Source organism: Aquarana catesbeiana, linkage group LG04 (assembly GCF_042186555.1).
Source record: "Aquarana catesbeiana isolate 2022-GZ linkage group LG04, ASM4218655v1, whole genome shotgun sequence".
NCBI classification, from domain to species: domain Eukaryota; kingdom Metazoa; phylum Chordata; class Amphibia; order Anura; family Ranidae; genus Aquarana; species Aquarana catesbeiana.
Window position 1 is genome coordinate 590,509,066 of NC_133327.1, and position 16,722 is coordinate 590,525,787.

Genomic DNA, 16,722 nt, shown 5'->3' on the forward strand with positions numbered 1-16,722 from the left:
TGTCTCATTTGGTCTCTCATGGATCTGAGGGTCCCAGTGGTCTGCCTGCATAAACCAGGGTGGTCGTCAAGGTGTATAATTCCTTTCAAATGGGGTCTCGTCCCAGATAAAGCAATCATCCGTGGTAAGTAAACTTGTCTTATTTGACAAATTACTTTTCTTGCCTCGGCTCTGAAAAAGCTTTAGTCCTTTAAAATTCATATAGAAAGGAGACGGACCACGTCTTAAAGGTCTTTGGGAGACCTGAGTCCTAGAGAGAGGATTCATTAATATTAGATAAAACAGTACTGTAACTCCTTTTGGGAAGGAGAAAAAGAGTTAATGAGGTAACCACCGCCGTGACCCAAACCTCTGTTTTCTTTGTGATTCTGTCACATAGAAGTACAAGATACCCGTATTTATCGGCGTATAACACGCACCCCAAGTTTAGGAGGGAATTTTAAGGAAAAAACTTTTAGGAGTAAAGCTTAAGGAAGAAAAACTTACATTAAAATGCCCATCAATGCAGCGTTATTGGTGTCCATCTGCAGCCTTGTCAGTGTCAGTGCAGTCTTGCTCCAGTGTCTATTGCAGCCTTGTCAGTGCAGCTTTGCCCCAGTGCAGAATTGTCAGTGCAGCCTTGCCCCAGTGTCCATTGCAGCCATGTCAGTGCAGCTTTGCCCCAGTGCAGCCTTGTGTGATCGCCGCGATCCCTGCCGACATACACAGCCATGTGTAAATTCAAATATGGCGCCGAGACTGCAGGGACTCGGCCGAGCCGAGATACACATACCCGAGTGTCCTCGGCTTTTCTCGGCGCCGCTTACAGTCCCGCCCTATGATGGACATAACACAGGTCCAATGGCGGGACTGGGCGGGACTGTAAGCGGCGCCGAGAAAAGCCGAGGACACTCGGGTATGTGTATCTCGGCTCAGGGACTCGGTGCCATATTTGAATTTACACACGGCTGTGTATGTCGGCGGCAATCGGCGCGATCGCTCCGATCACACAAAATTGGCGGGGATCGGCCTATAACACGCACCCACGATTTTCAGGGGAAAAAAGTGCGTGTTATATGCCGATAAATACGGTAATTTGTTGTGTGGAAGAAGCTGTAAGGTAAGACAGCCTCTCGTTCAATGTAATATGGGTCAAGAACATGGTAAACAGGCTCCGCCTCCCCCTAACCCTGGGGAAATTTGTAAGGATTATGCTAGGGTTTGTGGTACTGATTATGAATTTATAAATCTTTGGGTGTCAAATTTAGCAGGGTGGACTGAAACTATGCATAGTAGTGATCCCTTCCCCCAAGATGGAGATAATGATGAATTTCATTATCTGCTAATGATGAATTTCATATGTCTGCTGGTGGCCCACCAGCAGACATAAAGTCTGCGGGATCTGTGGGCACACTCCCGCCGCACATGACGCAGTGACGTACGGGCACGTTTTGTCGCGTACCTGTGCCACCTTGCCGATGTATATCGGCGTAAGCTGGTCGGCAAGTGGTTAAGACTTGCTCTACACTGAAATCCATGGAACAGAACGGCATATGTACAGTACAAGGGCTCCTGGGAGAGAAATGCCATCTCACTTAGGTTACAATATCAGAACCTGGTTATTGTCCAAGCTGGTCTGTTTTTCACTATATTGAGTGAGGAAAAAGGCCAGGTTAAAGAGGAACTGCTCCAGTTCTGCAGCTTTCATTGGCCCTCTTATGACTCATGTCATAAGATAATGTACAAACAACTCCATTTTAGATTCCCTTCCATTTTACATAAACTATAACTGAACTTTTTGTGTGTGAGTTTTGCCATAGCCAGCTTGACTAGCAGTTTGCATAGAATCACACCCTATGAGATACTGTGGTCTCGAAATAAAATATGCTTCACCCAGCCCCGATCCTAAGGCCCCTTTCACACTGGGGCGGTAGGGGGCTTCGGCGGTAAAACAGCGCTATTTTTAGCGCTGGTTTACCGCGGTATGGTTAGGGTTAAAACCCCTCGTATAGCGTGGCTATAGCCGCGGTATTACCACGATATAGCCGCACTGTCCCATTGATTTAAATGGGCAGGAGCGGTGAATACACCGCTCCAAAGATGCGGCTTACAGGAGATTTTTTCTTCTCCTGCCAGCGCACCGCTTCAGTGTGAAAGCACAGCGGAGGCTGTTTAGGGGCGGTTTGCATGCGCTATTTTTAGCGCAATAACGCCTGCAAACCACCCCAGTGTGAAAGGGGTCTTAATGTGTTACTAGGTCTAAAAGAAGAGGATGAGGTAGTTCCTCAACATGAGTGCATTGAAATAATCCACCAGGACACATCACATGCAGATATGTCTTCCACTGCAATCCCTGGGGCACAAAATGTTTTTGTTGATGGTTCTTGTTCTAGACCAAATGACAACACATATCATGCAGGATATGCTGTAGTCCAGTCGCCTGATGCAAGGCTCGAAGCAAACCCAGTCCCATTTTAATCACCACAGGCTGCAGAATTGATTGCCCTTACAAGCGTATGCCAGGTCTTTGAAGGACAAGATTTGAACATTTATACTGATTCTAAATACGCATTCGGTGTATGCCACAATTTTGGTATTATCTGGTTAAGAAGAGGGTACGTAGCAGCAGATGGCAAACCAATTTCACATTCAACATTAGTGTCCAGCCTTTTGGAAGCGATTAAATTGTCTCGCTCTATAGCTATCCTCCACTGCAAGGCCCACACCACAAACCAAGATGATGTTTCAAAAGGAAATGCCTTAGCTGAGAAAGCAGCTTCTAAACAAGAAGCTACCATACAAATACTATCACTTGCACCTGAAATGCCCGTTAGACCAAACCTTGTCAGATCTTCAGACATATGCCACAGACACAGATATTAAACAATGAAGTATTGCAGGAGTGCAGAAAAGCCCAGATACTGGACTTGTCTGTCGAGAGGGGAGACCATGTATCCCTGTAACTAGTGCACCTTTATTTCTCAGCAGCATGGGTAGGGCACAGAGGCTGGCAGGTCACATGTGAATTATTGGACAATGATTTATTTATCCCCGGTCTTCCCTCTTTGGTCAAATCATATGTTGCCAGATGCATCACATGCATCCGAAACAACCCAAGAAATCCACACAAGCCAAAACATGAACACCTTACATATCCATCCACACCTTTACACAGTTACAGATTGACTTCACCCATATGCCTAAGTTAGGTAAAAGACAGGAATATTTACCGTACTTGTGATAGTAGACATGTTCTCAAGATGGACAGAAGCATTTGTAACCACAAAAGAAGATGCACAGTTGTAAAAATTCTCATGCAGGAAATTATCCCTAGATGGGGATGCCCGCTCCAAATAAATTCTGATAATGGTCCTGCCTTTATTTCAAAAGTGTGCCAAGATTTAATGAAAGCACTTAAAATTGATTGGAAATTTCATATACATTACCACCCGCAGAATTCAGGTATTGTTGAGAGAATGAACAGAACCACTAAAGATAAAATAAGAAAAGCAACAGGAGGCACATATAATGAGTGGCAGAAAGTCCTACCAGCAGTTTTGGCCAAAATAAGAATGACCCCCTCTAAGAAAACAGGATACTCTCAATTTGAGGTCCTTATGGGTAGTCCATTTCCCACTCCATGGGCCAGACAACCACTTTTGTTAGAAAGAGGGGACCTAGAAGTTATACAGGGAGAGTATATTAGGAAACTCATTGAAACTCTGGACAGAGTTGAAAGAAATGTTGCTCGCACCTCTCCTTTCTCTTCACAGGAACCTGCACACCCTTTCCAGGTAGGAGACATAGTGGTGGTCCAACAGCTGAATCGTACTAAGAAGCAATAGTACCCGTTCGGACCCCCAACCACTGTGATCGCAGTCGTGTGAAGAAGGTGAACCAAACACCTAAGAAGCAAGCCAAGGATAAAGGAGGTGAAATAAATCCTCGAAAAGAGAGTGAAGCAGGTGAAAGAGTCTGAACAAGATGACCTCGCTTACTGCACCACAGACTTCTGGGAAGGCATTTTGTCTCCTGCTCCTAATCTATCTGATAGTGTTCCTACCTACATGGATCATAACTCATTGTATTTATCATCCTGAGGACTTGGGCACCCTTAAAGGCATATGTGGGTCACCCAATAACACCATCGATAATACACATACCAGAGACAAGAGTGATACACAATCAGATAATGAAGGAGTTAAAACCGATAGTTTTACAGGCAAAATGTTGCTACTGAAATTCAAATATAATTATGCCCAGAAATCAGGGTATGAGAAATGTTGGATATGTAGTAAACTACATCCTAGTACAGCCCGTATTCCCCTTATGGCTGTACCTTTAAATATCACCCTTTTTCTAAATGGAACTGCCCCCGTTGTTTTAACCAACATATCAAGTTTATATCTAAACAACATTGTTACTTTTTCCAACATTCCCCTGACTGGTGTTTTAATTTAGGGAATGAGACACAGACTAACACCTCTACATACAGTAGGTGTATGCATGTTTCAAACGTGTAATGTGTATCATTGTTGGAGCTACCTGAACCCTTGACCCTGCTGCTGCTAATAAAGCCTACCTTCGCATGTACTATAAGAAAGCTAATTATGTTACTGCGGAGAGAAAGTAAGTCATGTTCATGACTTAAGAGGGGATTGTAAGAGAATGTATAAACAACTCCATTTTAGATTCCCTTCCATTATACATAAACTATAATTTAACTTTTTGTGTGTGAGTTTTGCCATAGTCAGCTTGACTAGCAGTTTGCATAGAACCACACCCTATGAGATACTGTGGTTAAGCCGAATATTGGAGTAGTATCCTGTGTCAGCAAGTCATCAGCTATTTCTTGTTATCTAGTCGGCACCCTAACTCTTGATAAGAAAGTACTGAGTGTAAGTTTGTAAAACCCTTAGACGTGTATTTTTACTGGTATATAAGCTACTGCTGTATTCAATAAAGTCATCTTATGAACACACTCAAGCCTGTTTCCCGTGTCTCATTTGGTCTCTCATGGATCTGAGGGTCCCAGAGTGTAAGTTTGTAAAAACCCTAAAGCCTCGTACACACGATCGGATTGTTGGCCAACAGAGCATCAGACTTTTGTCCGAAGGGCGTGTGCCAGGAACTTATCTTGCATACTAGCGGCACACAATTGTCGGCCAACAAACATGAACGTAGTGACGTACTATGTGGAATTTCAGCTCTTGAGTGCCACCCTTTGGGCACCTTCTGCTAATGTCGAGTTTGGTGAGCAATGATTCCGAGCATGCGTGTTTGTACTTTGGACTTTTGTGTGAGTCCAAACTTGTGTACACACAATACGAAAATCTGACAAGACCGTTGTCCGACAAAAATTTACTAGCCTGCCATCCAACATTTGTTGATGAAAAGTTGGACAGCAATTGTCTGAAGGAGCGTACTATTGGTCGGATCACAGTCTGTCATCACACAATTCCCTGCCGTAAATCCGATCGTGTGTACGAGGCTTTAGACACATATTTTTACTGGTATATAAGCTACTTTTGTATTCAATAGAGAGTCAGAGATCTTATGAACACACTCAAGCCTGTTTCCCCGTGTCTCATTTGGTCTTTCATGGATCCGAGGGTCCCAGTGGCCTGCCTGCATAAACCAGGGTGGTTGTCAAGGTGTAGAATTCCTTTCACCGTTTATCACGGCGGGCTCCAAGAATGTCATTCTGATCCAGGCTTCACTACTTACTGACCAGGAGTAAACATGTAAATCAGAAGTTCACTGGTTGCATGCTTGTTGCAAGTTAGTAACTCCCTAGGTAGTGAAGCCAGGATCAGACCCCTCTGGAAGTTGCAATGTTAGGAACCAGTCAACAATGGCATGTCCGATATACAGTGCCTTGCAAAAGTATTCACCCCCCTTGGCATTTTTCGTGTTTTGTTGCCTCACAACCTGAAATTAACATGGATTGTTTGAGGATTTGCATCATTTAATTTACAGAACATGCCCACAACTTTTAAAGATGTTTTTTTTTTATTGTGAAGCAAACAACAAATAGGACAAAATAACAGAAAAAATCAATGTGCATAACTATTCACCCCCCTAAAGTCAATACTTTGTAGAGCCACCTTTTGCGGCTATAACAACTCCAAGTCGCTTTGGATAAATATCTATGGGCTTGCCACATCTTACCACTGGGAATTTTGCCCATTCCTCCTTGCAAAACTGCTCCAGCTCCTTCAAATTGAATGGTTTGCGTCTGTGAACAGCAATCTTTAAGTGTGACCACAGATTTTCTATTGGATTGAGGTCTGGGCTTTGACTAGGCCATTCCAACACATTTACATGTTCTCCCTTAAACCACTCAAGTGTTGCTTTAGCAGTGTGTTTGGGGTCATTGTCCTGCTAGAAGGTAAACCTCCGTCCTAGCCTCAAATCACAGAGTGGTACAGGTTTTTACAAGAATATCCCTGTATTTAGCACCATCCATCTTTCCCTCAACTCTGACCAGTTTCCCAGTCCCGACTGCTGAAAAACATCCCAACAGCATGATGCTGCCACCACCATGTTTCACTGTGGGGATGGTGTTCTTTAAGTAATGTGAAGTGTTGGGTTTGCGCCATAGCGTTTTCTTTGATGGCCAAAAAGTTAAATTTTAGTCTCATCAGACCAGAGCACCTTCCTCCATACATTTTGTGAGTCTCCCACATGCCTTTCCGCAAACTCAAAACGTGCCATTTTGTTTTTTGTTGAAACTAATGGCTTTCTTCTGGCCACTCTGCCATAAAGCCCAACTCTATGGAGCGTACGGCTTATTGTCGTCCTATGCACAGCAGAGACTGGAGTATATACTCCAGTCTCTGCTGTGGAACTCTGCAGCTCCTCCAGGGTTACCTTAGGTCTCTGTGCTGCCTCTCTAATTAATGCCCTCCTTGCCCGGTCCGTGAGTTTTGGTGTGCGGCCATCTCTGTTGTGCCATGTTCTTTCCAATTGGTTATGATAGATTTGATGGTGCTCCTAGGGAACATCAAAGATTTGGATATTTTTTTTTATAACCTAACCCCGATTGTACTTAACATTGTCCCTTACTTGTTTGGAGAGTTCCGTGGTCTTCATGGCAGTGTTTGGTTAGTGATGCCTCTTGCCATTCAAAAGGCTGTGTATATGTAATGACAGATCATGTGACACTTAGATTGCACACAGGTGGACATCATTTCACTAATTATGTGACTTCTGAAGGTAATTGGTTGCACCAGAGCTTTTTATGGGCTTCATGCCAATGGGGGTGAATACATATGCATATCCAATTATCATTTTTTTATTTCTGAAAAATTGTTTTATGTATATATTTTTCTAATTTTACTTCACCAACTTAGACTATTGTGTTCTGATCCATCACATATAATTCAAATTAAACAAACATTGAACTAAAGGCTGTAATGTAACAAAATAGGTAAAAAGCCAAGGGGGCGAATACTTTTGCAAGGCACTGTATCTATCCACACAGGTCAATCAGGTTTTTTTTTAAAAGTAAAGACCTTTACTTTTTTTTTTTTTTTAGCAGGAAATTAGCCCTTTCATGCTTAAGCCTATTTCTGACATTTGTTGCTTGCAAGTTAAAATCCGTATTTTTTGCTAGAAAATTACTTAGAACTCCCAAACATTATATATATATTTTTAGCACAGACCCTAGAGACTAAAATGGCGATTGTTGCAATAGTTTCTGTCACACGGTATTTGCGCAGCGGTCTTTCAATCGCAATTTGATTTGCTTTGATTCAGTCTCTCTAACTGGCGGAAGCAATGTATCGCGGATCGGGTCTCCCGGTGGGACGGGAGGCCTGGGAACAACGGCGGAAGGGGACGCCCCCCCCGCTCCTGTGGGATAACAACCGAGCGGCTTTTAGCGGCATTGGTTGTTATCCCTAAAGAGCCGACCACACGCTCTAAAAATTGGTACCGGGGTGATGCTTGAAGCTGCAGGCATCATCCCAGTATAACCCCTGAAAGCCGAGGTTGCATATCTGCGTACGGTTGGCACTAAGGGGTTTTAATATAAATATTTAAGCTAATGTTTAAGAGAGCCAGCTGAGGTCAGCTGGCTCTGTATGCATATATGAAATCATTATTAAACAAACATTTTTTGCTTTTAATAATTTAACAATTACTGTTTTTCCACTTCCTGGAAGAGTGAGGTACTGGTGATGTAGCCCTGGAAGGCTATCGCACCAGTGCCTTTCTAAGAAATTTCATCTGTAAATATCAAAATCTCCAGAGATCTTGGAAGAAAAGCATTTTTTCCCTTTCAGAGGATTTGCACCGTCACATGCTCCAGGAGGCAGACCCAGAGTTCCAGGGCGTAAAGGGAGCTGGATTCATCTGCCATTAGTGTATATGGCCAACGTGAGTAGAATGGAGAGGAAAAGAAAAATAAGGTATGCAAAGTATAAAAAGAAAGCAATTACCATATTTATCGGCGTATAACACGCACTTTTTTCTCCCTGAAAACAGAGGAAAAACCGTGCCTGCGTGTTATACGCCAATATCTCCTTTTTTTTTACCAACAGGGGGACGGGGGTGTCATGTCGGCCGCCTCTCCTGGCCCTGGGACAGCCCTCCAGCATACTCTAAAGATAAAAAAAAATCACTGCCAGTCCCTTCACATAGATCCTTTGAACACTGTGTCAGTGTAATAGTAAACCGAAGCCCGCAAATACCGAATTCTCCCCATTCTTTCTGGCCGCTCTCCTCCTCCTTCGAGTGTAGCTTTAAATTGGAGGAGAGCAGTCAGGTGAAACATCAGAGGAGAGTGATCATGTGACCAGGTGACAAGAATGCAGCTAATGAGGTATTTGCAGGCTTTGTTTTATGACAGTGACACAGTGTAGGAAGAATCTATGAGCAGGGACTGGCAGTGATTTTTTGTTTAAACTTTAGACTATGCTGGTAGTGCTGTCCCAGGAGACTGGGGGGTCTCCTGGGAGTGCAAGGGGGCTGTGCAATGTAAAGGAGCTGTGTACTGTGCTGGGGGAGGAGGCTGTGTAATGTATAGGGGGGCTACGTAATGTAAAGGGGTCTGTGTAATGTGCAGGGGGGCTTTGGAATGTAAAAGGGGCCATGGAAAGTTTTTGTTTTCCTGAAGCTTCCCTCTTAAAATTAGGGTGCGTGTTTTACGCCAATAAATAAGGTATAAACAGATCTGTTTGTAGATTGCCAGTACTAAACATTTGTAAAGGTGCCATTTTTGTAATTTTTAAGATAAGGGTGACGTTCCTCTTTAAGCGATAAGTTGTTTTCTCATCTGAATTTTCACCTGGCCTCTAGCCCTTATATGTTCTTCTCAATCTCCTTAAAGTCCAACTCAAGGAATTAAGAAAAAAGCAGGGTCCCTCCAGTGCTGTGATCAGTCCCTTGCAGCCTGCTCTATAAGCTGTGATTGGATCTGTTTGCATGCCAACCTCCTCAACGTACAAGCCAGGGTTATTAGCCCTGTATTGTATGAAATGACAGAGGCTCTGCCCACAGATCAGAGCTATGGGCAGAGGAAGAGAGCACCGGAGTAGGGTATAAGGTAAAAGATAGAACCTGCACTGTGGACCCCTACACATACTGAGCATTTAACCAATGCAGTGTAGGGCTCAACAGCTTTTTTCTATTTTTACATTCCTAAAGTTGGGCTTTAAAAGCATCAGATGATGGTAGGACATTTATGAATGAGCCACAACTCTCTAAATTACACCTGTTATGTAGCTAAAAGTCACTGTAATACCATGTGTCCAGCACAGAGAACATCAGTCATTGCTATTGTTTTTCCTCCTTTTTCTCCTTATATTCTTCGAGACGTAACAGCCACTTGTCCCAGTAATACTGGCAGAGTTCAGGGTCCATAAAATGTGCGTGTGCAGGGGATCCATCTTTATAGGCCACCACTACCAAACCACAATCAACCTGAAAGACAAAACGGTTCATTTAGAACCTCAATTTATATAAAATACATATACTAAATTATATTTGTTTATTGGATTTTATTTAGTTTATGCTGGTAGAATAGTAATACAGATGAGAGGTCACATTTTAAAGAGGAAGTAAACCCTGGTGGGTTTTACTTCCTCTTTATTTCCCTGCAAAGGTAAAGCATAATGGGCTACTATGCATCGCATAGTAGCCCATTATGTGTCACTTACCTGACACAGGAGCCTGCGCTGTCACCGTTGTCCCCATAAGCAGGGAGCTTCCATCTTCGCCCCTCTTCCTTCCGGGGCTGCAAACTTCGGCTCTGTGACTGGCCAGAGTTGTGTGACATCACATACGCGCGGTAGCCGCCAGTCACGGCATGACCCTTAATAGAAATGGCGCTTTTTTAAATAACAAACGTGTTATACTTACCTGTTCTGTGCTATAGAATTGCACAGAGTGCCCCAGATCTCCCTCTTCTGGGGTCCCCCGCTAGCACTCCTGGCTTCTCCTCTTCTTGGCGTGCCACCATAGGAAGTAGTGTCCTATGGTGGCACACCTGCAGGCTCAATCCCAAACTGTGCTGCCTGCATCCATAGACACAAACAGAGTGGCTTGACTCCACCCCGTCACGGAATCTGACTGACAGCAGAAAGAGCCAATAGCACCTGCTGCCTTGGCAAAGCCTGTGAGAGCTGGGTGAGCCGCTACGGACAGGCACAGTGCTGGATCGAGTGGATTTATATGTGGGGGTAATACTAATACCAAAACATTTTTTACCTTACTGCAGAAAATGCATTAAGGTAAAAAATATTTAGGCTTTAGAACCACTTAAATCTTGCTTTGTAAAAACAAGACTTTTCAGATCTCAAATTGCAAAGTCTACCATTTTTCAAGAAGCAAGGTCCTTGGAGGTGTGCAGAAAAATGTTATGTAGGGAGCATAGAAGTGTTGGGTATGTTTCAGAATGTCTCAGAAACACATAAAAGTATTGAGAAGTACCTACTTGAAAGTTATAATTGGCATCATGATTTAGCGCGCCAACATAAGCAGCAACCTGTAGTGGATTGTCAAAGGTTCTCTGTATGTGTGTCTTCTGCTTCTCAGAGGTTTTCCATTCTATTATGCAAAGTCTTCCCCTGCAACAAATTAATACGTCATTTTATTTTTACTGAAATGCACTAGAAAGGTTTAGGAAAAGACAAAAAGTAAAAAAAAATCAACATCTTGTATATAGCACCAACAGGCAAAAGTGTGTCCATTCTGATGATGGGTGGGATTGTTGTTGACAGAATTCAATATTTGCACAGCTGTGAACAGCCTCACATTTTACAGACAGGAGTACAAACTTTTGGAATGGCAATGGCTAGCAGGTTTCCCAAGTGAAATGCTTTTTTGTTGTATGATTTCTAGTAATGTGTTCTGTTACAGACACAGCACTGTGATAGTGCCATACAGTGCTCCTTTTTAGAGGAGGCCAGTCAAATAATGTTAACAGATTATGTGACTAACACCAATTTTTTTTGTAGGTGCTACAAAAAGATCTAGTTACCAACAGTACCAAAATGATGAACTTGGAACCTACTAAAACTTGTGGGATCCTATCTAGATTCTAAGCTCATGACTGATCATTTCAGCTCTATGTCATCTATTCGCACTCTTTTATCATTTTATTTTAGCATGGACATGTTTTCATTTTTCTGAACTGCTAAATTGCAGATTATAGGAATACTCTATGATCAATCTGCTCCAGCTGGATGTCCCTTATGCTCAAATCAAAGAGACGGCCTAATAAGAGTTCTACTGAACTACTATGTAATTGGGCTGAATGTCTCTTGAGATTTGCCTTTGCCTTCCATGCCTTTCTTACCGACAGAACGGCGATTTTCCTTGTTTACATAGGCTGTTCACCGTTCTGCCTGTTTACTGAATGATCAGCGGATGCCGGCTGACATCGGGTGCGCGGGACCCACTGATCAGCTCCTGCTGTGTAGAATCACAGTGGCTTGCGCCCGATACACGGAAGTGCAGGATCACGTATATATACTTGATACTGGGCAGCACGGCCACCCTGTAGCAGTAAAACTGCTATAGGGTGGTGGGCAAGTGGTCAAAAACATTCCAGCTGTAGAATTTGAGATCCAAGATGGGAGTGAATGTGTATGCATGTGGGAACCCCCTGAAACTGTTCCACCACAGCAGCTAGGCTAGTAACAGAAGATTCAGAAGACCCAAGAGGGCTTGACGGAGATGTTAACTGTAAAGTGAAACAGGAATGTAGGATGTGAGAAACCAAGGAGGCGGGGTTTGTAGACCTGAGATACCACCTCCTGCACCCAATTGTCGGAGATGCAAGTTGTCTAATGGCCCATACATCCTATATGAAAATCGGATGGAAAAATTTGCATGATGAGCGGTCTGTCAATTTTTGGGTCGTTAGTACGGTACTTTCGAAGCTGATTTCGCTTTATCGGCAGACAAAAGCTGGATGTGCAGACTTTAAAATTTTTGTCAGATGTGAACTCAACGTCCGATTTTCTGTTCATTAGTACAGTTTTCGTATGAAAAAAATCATAAGAACAAGACTATGCATGCTCAGAAACGAAAGAATACATACAAGACTATTCAACACATTACTTCACTTCTGACGTCGTATTCTGTCATAAGAAAATTTTCGTTTTGTGAGTAACCTCTTCACTTTCGACATGAGACTAGCATGCCACAAAAACTGGATGTTCAGTCGTCTGAAAATCTAAGCGTGTGTACGAGGCTTAAAATATAAGTGATACTCCCGCGCTGTCAACAAATTAAAAAAACAATAAAAAACCTGAGGGTGATTGCTCCAAGCACCTAGTTAACTGATCCTAGGCAGATAAACAATTGAATAAATAATGTGATGACGTTGCGCTGTGAACTCTGACAAGCAATGTAAACCACTATAAATAAAGTGCTAGTGCAGAAAAAAAAAAGTAGTGCTAGATAAATGCAAATAGATCCAAAAAAACAAAACAAACAAAAACACATATCTCAATGATGCTAAAGTGCAAAGTAGACGATAATAAAGTGCAGTAAAAACTTGATAATCAACATGTAGTGCTAGTAATGGCCACTAGGAGGCATAATGAATAGGTGTATATAGTGCAAAATATGCTAAATGCAATCTGAAACAAAAATATGTGTATATAACACTATATGAGGTGAAGGCTGTATCCATGATCCATCGCTGCATCTACCTAAGAGGGACCCTTTGAAGATCCCTGCCCAAAGTATCTGAGTCCTCCATGTTGTAACCTTACAGCAGTAAGGTGAGGGGCTTGTGCACATTAAGGTGTCACTGCATCTGATTGGCCTGGCATCGGCCGTTATATATATTTTTTCAAGTCTCACAGTGAAGGGAACATCACTTTATCCAACAAATGGTTGATTGTTATAATCCCATTGGAAATGTTATGCATTAGAGCCCAGGGTGGCTCACTGGACGTTTTATCATATACTGTAGTGTTATATACATATACTTTTGTTTCAGATTGCATTTAGCATATTTTGCACTTGTATATGTATACACCTATTAATTATGCCTTTTTTTTTTTTTTTTTTTTTTTTTTTTTTGCACTAGCACTTTATTATAGTGTTTTACATGACTTGTCAGAGTTCACAGCACAGCATCATCACATTATTTATTCACTTGTTTATCTGCCTAGGATCAGTTAACTAGGTGCTTGCAGCAGTCACTTTCAGGTTTTTAATTGTTTTTTTAATTTGTTGACAGTGCGGGAGTATCACTTATATTTTGATTGTCTTTAATATTCTCCCCCCACTCCAGCTGCAGTCATGGATATTTTTACATTCATAGAACAAAAAGAGATTTACATGCAGTATTCAATAGTGAAGATACCAAGCCGAACACTAACAGAGCCTTATGAGGAAACTTGGCCATAATATGGAGAAAAAAAGTTAGCTTTTGGTGGATTATTAATACTTTTGACAGATACATTAATGCCAATATAGTCCCCAAGGCGTCTCAGATGGGAAGTACCACTGAATAATGGACTCACAGATCAAAAATCCATAGATGAATGGTTTAAGTTCTTCAATGAAAAGGGACTTGAGCTGCTCAAATTTCTTTTGAAAAGGAAACAAAAGATTAGAAAGATTGATCAATCAATAGCTGAACTAAAGGAACAATTGGAGATACATAAGGAGATGGCAGAATTTTTAACATTTACTGCACAATTGAATAACGATCTTCCAAACAAAGATAAGGAGGTCCAACAGAGGAAAAGTAAAAAATACTCCGGAGACATTAATGATTTTAAAAACGATCAAGTTTTTAAATGGCAATGCCAAATTGGCATTAAATGATCCCATTTCTGCATACTCCACACCAGAGAAAATAGGATTTTTATAACAGCTTACCTGTAAAATCCTTTTCTTAGAGTACATCACGGGACACAGAGCCATAGTTATTAACTATATGGGTATACAGGCACCTTCAGGTAATGAACACTGGCACACCCAATACAGGAAGTTCACTCCCTATATAACCCCTCCTCCTACCAGGAGTATCTCAGTTTTGAAGCAAAGCAATATACACAAATCCCAAAAGAAGGGATGGAAACCAAGAAAAGGATTTTACAGGTAAGCTGTTATAAAAATCCTATTTTCTTTATCGTACATCACGGGACACAGAGCCATAGTTATTAACTATATGGGACATCCCATAACAATGCTATTTGAGGGGCGGGAGACACAACCCGTAGGGCACCCCCAGACTGGAAGACCTATACTGCTGCCTGCAGCACACTGCGCCCAAAGGCGATATCCTCATACCTCCTTACATCCACCTGATAAAACCTGGTGAATGTATGTACTGAAGACCAAGTTGCAGCCTTGCAGATCTGAGCCATGGAGGCCTGGTGATGCACTGCCCAAGAAGCACTAACTGCTGTGGTAGAGTGCGCCTTGACTTGAAAAGGTGTAATCTTACCTTTTAAACCATAAGCCTGAATTATAACTTGCCGAATCCACTTAGCGACAGTGGATTTTGACGCTGCCTGTCCTTTCCTAGGACCTTCTGGCAGCACAAATAAGACATCAGTCTTTTGGATCTGAGCAGTCGTCTTTAAATAGACCTTGACCGCTCTCACTACATCAAGACAATGTAGTGACTTCTCTTCCCTAGAACATGGTTATGGAAAAAACAATGGTAGGACAATAGCTTGGTTCAGGTAAAACCCTGAGACCACTTTAGGCAGAAAACGTGGACGCAACACAACCCTGTCCTCATGAATAATCAGATATGGCTCTTTACAAGAAAGAGCAGCCAATTCCAAAACCCTCCTTGCTGAGGATATAGCAACCAAGAACACTAACTTCCTTGTCAGAAGGACTAAGGGAGTATGTTGTATCGGTTCAAAGGGCTGTTTTTGTAACACTGACAAAACTAAGTTCAAATCCCAAGGATTCAAAGGTGATCTGGCAGATTAAGCCGTATCATCTTTCAATTTTCTTGGGTCTCTAGTGTATATGCATCACGTCCACCAGCCTGTATATCCTCTGTGACTTCCTTTTAATGGCTGCCATTATGTTTGCCTATGTGGAGACCACGGGAAAATGGCCACCACAATGTTAGTCTATGGGAGACCATAGGCATAATGGCTGACATAATGCTTATGAATGAAGGTCTACAAGAAAATGGCCACTGTCAATTAATTTTAATATACTATTTAAAGACACCAACTAGAGTCTATTGTTATCCTGATGAAGTCACGTGATGTGACGATACGCGTCGGGAATGGAGCAATAGGGCAAATCGGAAGTGATGTAAGCGAGGCCTAAGTCTCCCCACAAACGTGCATGTGCGTTCCTGAATAAGAAGTGCATCATCAACAGCCAAGGAGAGGCGACAAAGTAAAACAAGGAGGGCTTGCAGTGTACATAAGTATTCCCAAAATAAAGCAGAAATTAACTCCCATACAAAATGGTCACTACAGTTGCTACTGTAGAAAACAACATATAGGAAACCTCAGTACTTAAAAAGGAGGAACCTCAACCTAACATAAGCCTGCTAGGAACTCCCAACACTGAGATGGACAGAAAAACTGCCTCAGCTCTGGACCAATAACTCCCCACACATGCTGGCCTGACCTGAATAGCAGAGTCCTCTGTGAAGTGAAACACAGACAGGGGGTTATTTACAAAAGGCAAATCCACTCTGCACTACAAGTACACTAAAAGTGCACTTGGAAGTGCAGTCGCTGTAGATCTGAGGGGAACATGAATGGAAAATAAAAAACAGCATTTTATCTTGCACATGATTGGATGATAAAATCAGCAGAGCTTCCCCTCATTTCAGATCTTCCCCTCAGATCTACAGCGACTGCACTTCCAAGTGCACTTTCAGTGCAAAGTGGATTTGCCTTTCGTAAATAACCCCCATAGAGTCACTGCTAACCGCAGCAACATCAGCACAGGTAATGAACTGGGAATCTGCGTTGTTTGGCCAACTGAAGAATTTTCCAGATTCCATATCTGTCCTGAAGCTATGGAGTAGTGGAGTGGAAACATTTCCAGAAATTCAAGGCTGTTGCAGAGAGAACACCAGCAAAACCTGTGCTTGGTGGCTGACTGGAAGGACTTCCAGGATTTAGCATATCTAGCATGAATCTACCAGCAGCTGTTGATAGCAGAAAAAAACAAAATCTTCAAAATCGGACATAGAACAGCAGAGCTGAAGACGACACATCCACTCTCTGATAGTCATAGGCTAAAAACTGAATGTTTCATATTCCTATCGCACACGTTCCTGGT

General features: G+C 42.4%; 1 protein-coding gene across 4 annotated transcripts in view; it reads right to left on the reverse strand.

Moving 5' to 3' along the window:
• Positions 1 to 16,722, reverse strand: part of MGME1 (mitochondrial genome maintenance exonuclease 1) — a 33,370-nt gene that overhangs the window by 10,498 nt on the left and 6,150 nt on the right. For 3 of the 4 annotated variants that reach the window (XM_073628156.1, XM_073628159.1, XM_073628158.1), the window contains exons 4-5: positions 10,919 to 11,051; positions 915 to 9,906 (exon numbers count right to left, since the gene is read on the reverse strand). In XM_073628156.1, coding sequence (XP_073484257.1) covers positions 9,760 to 9,906; positions 10,919 to 11,051 — 280 coding nt within the window. In that variant the 3' untranslated portion in view covers positions 915 to 9,759. Of the gene's footprint in view, positions 1 to 914; positions 9,907 to 10,918; positions 11,052 to 16,722 lie in introns of those variants that run through there. The other variant, XM_073628157.1, reaches the window with a different exon arrangement.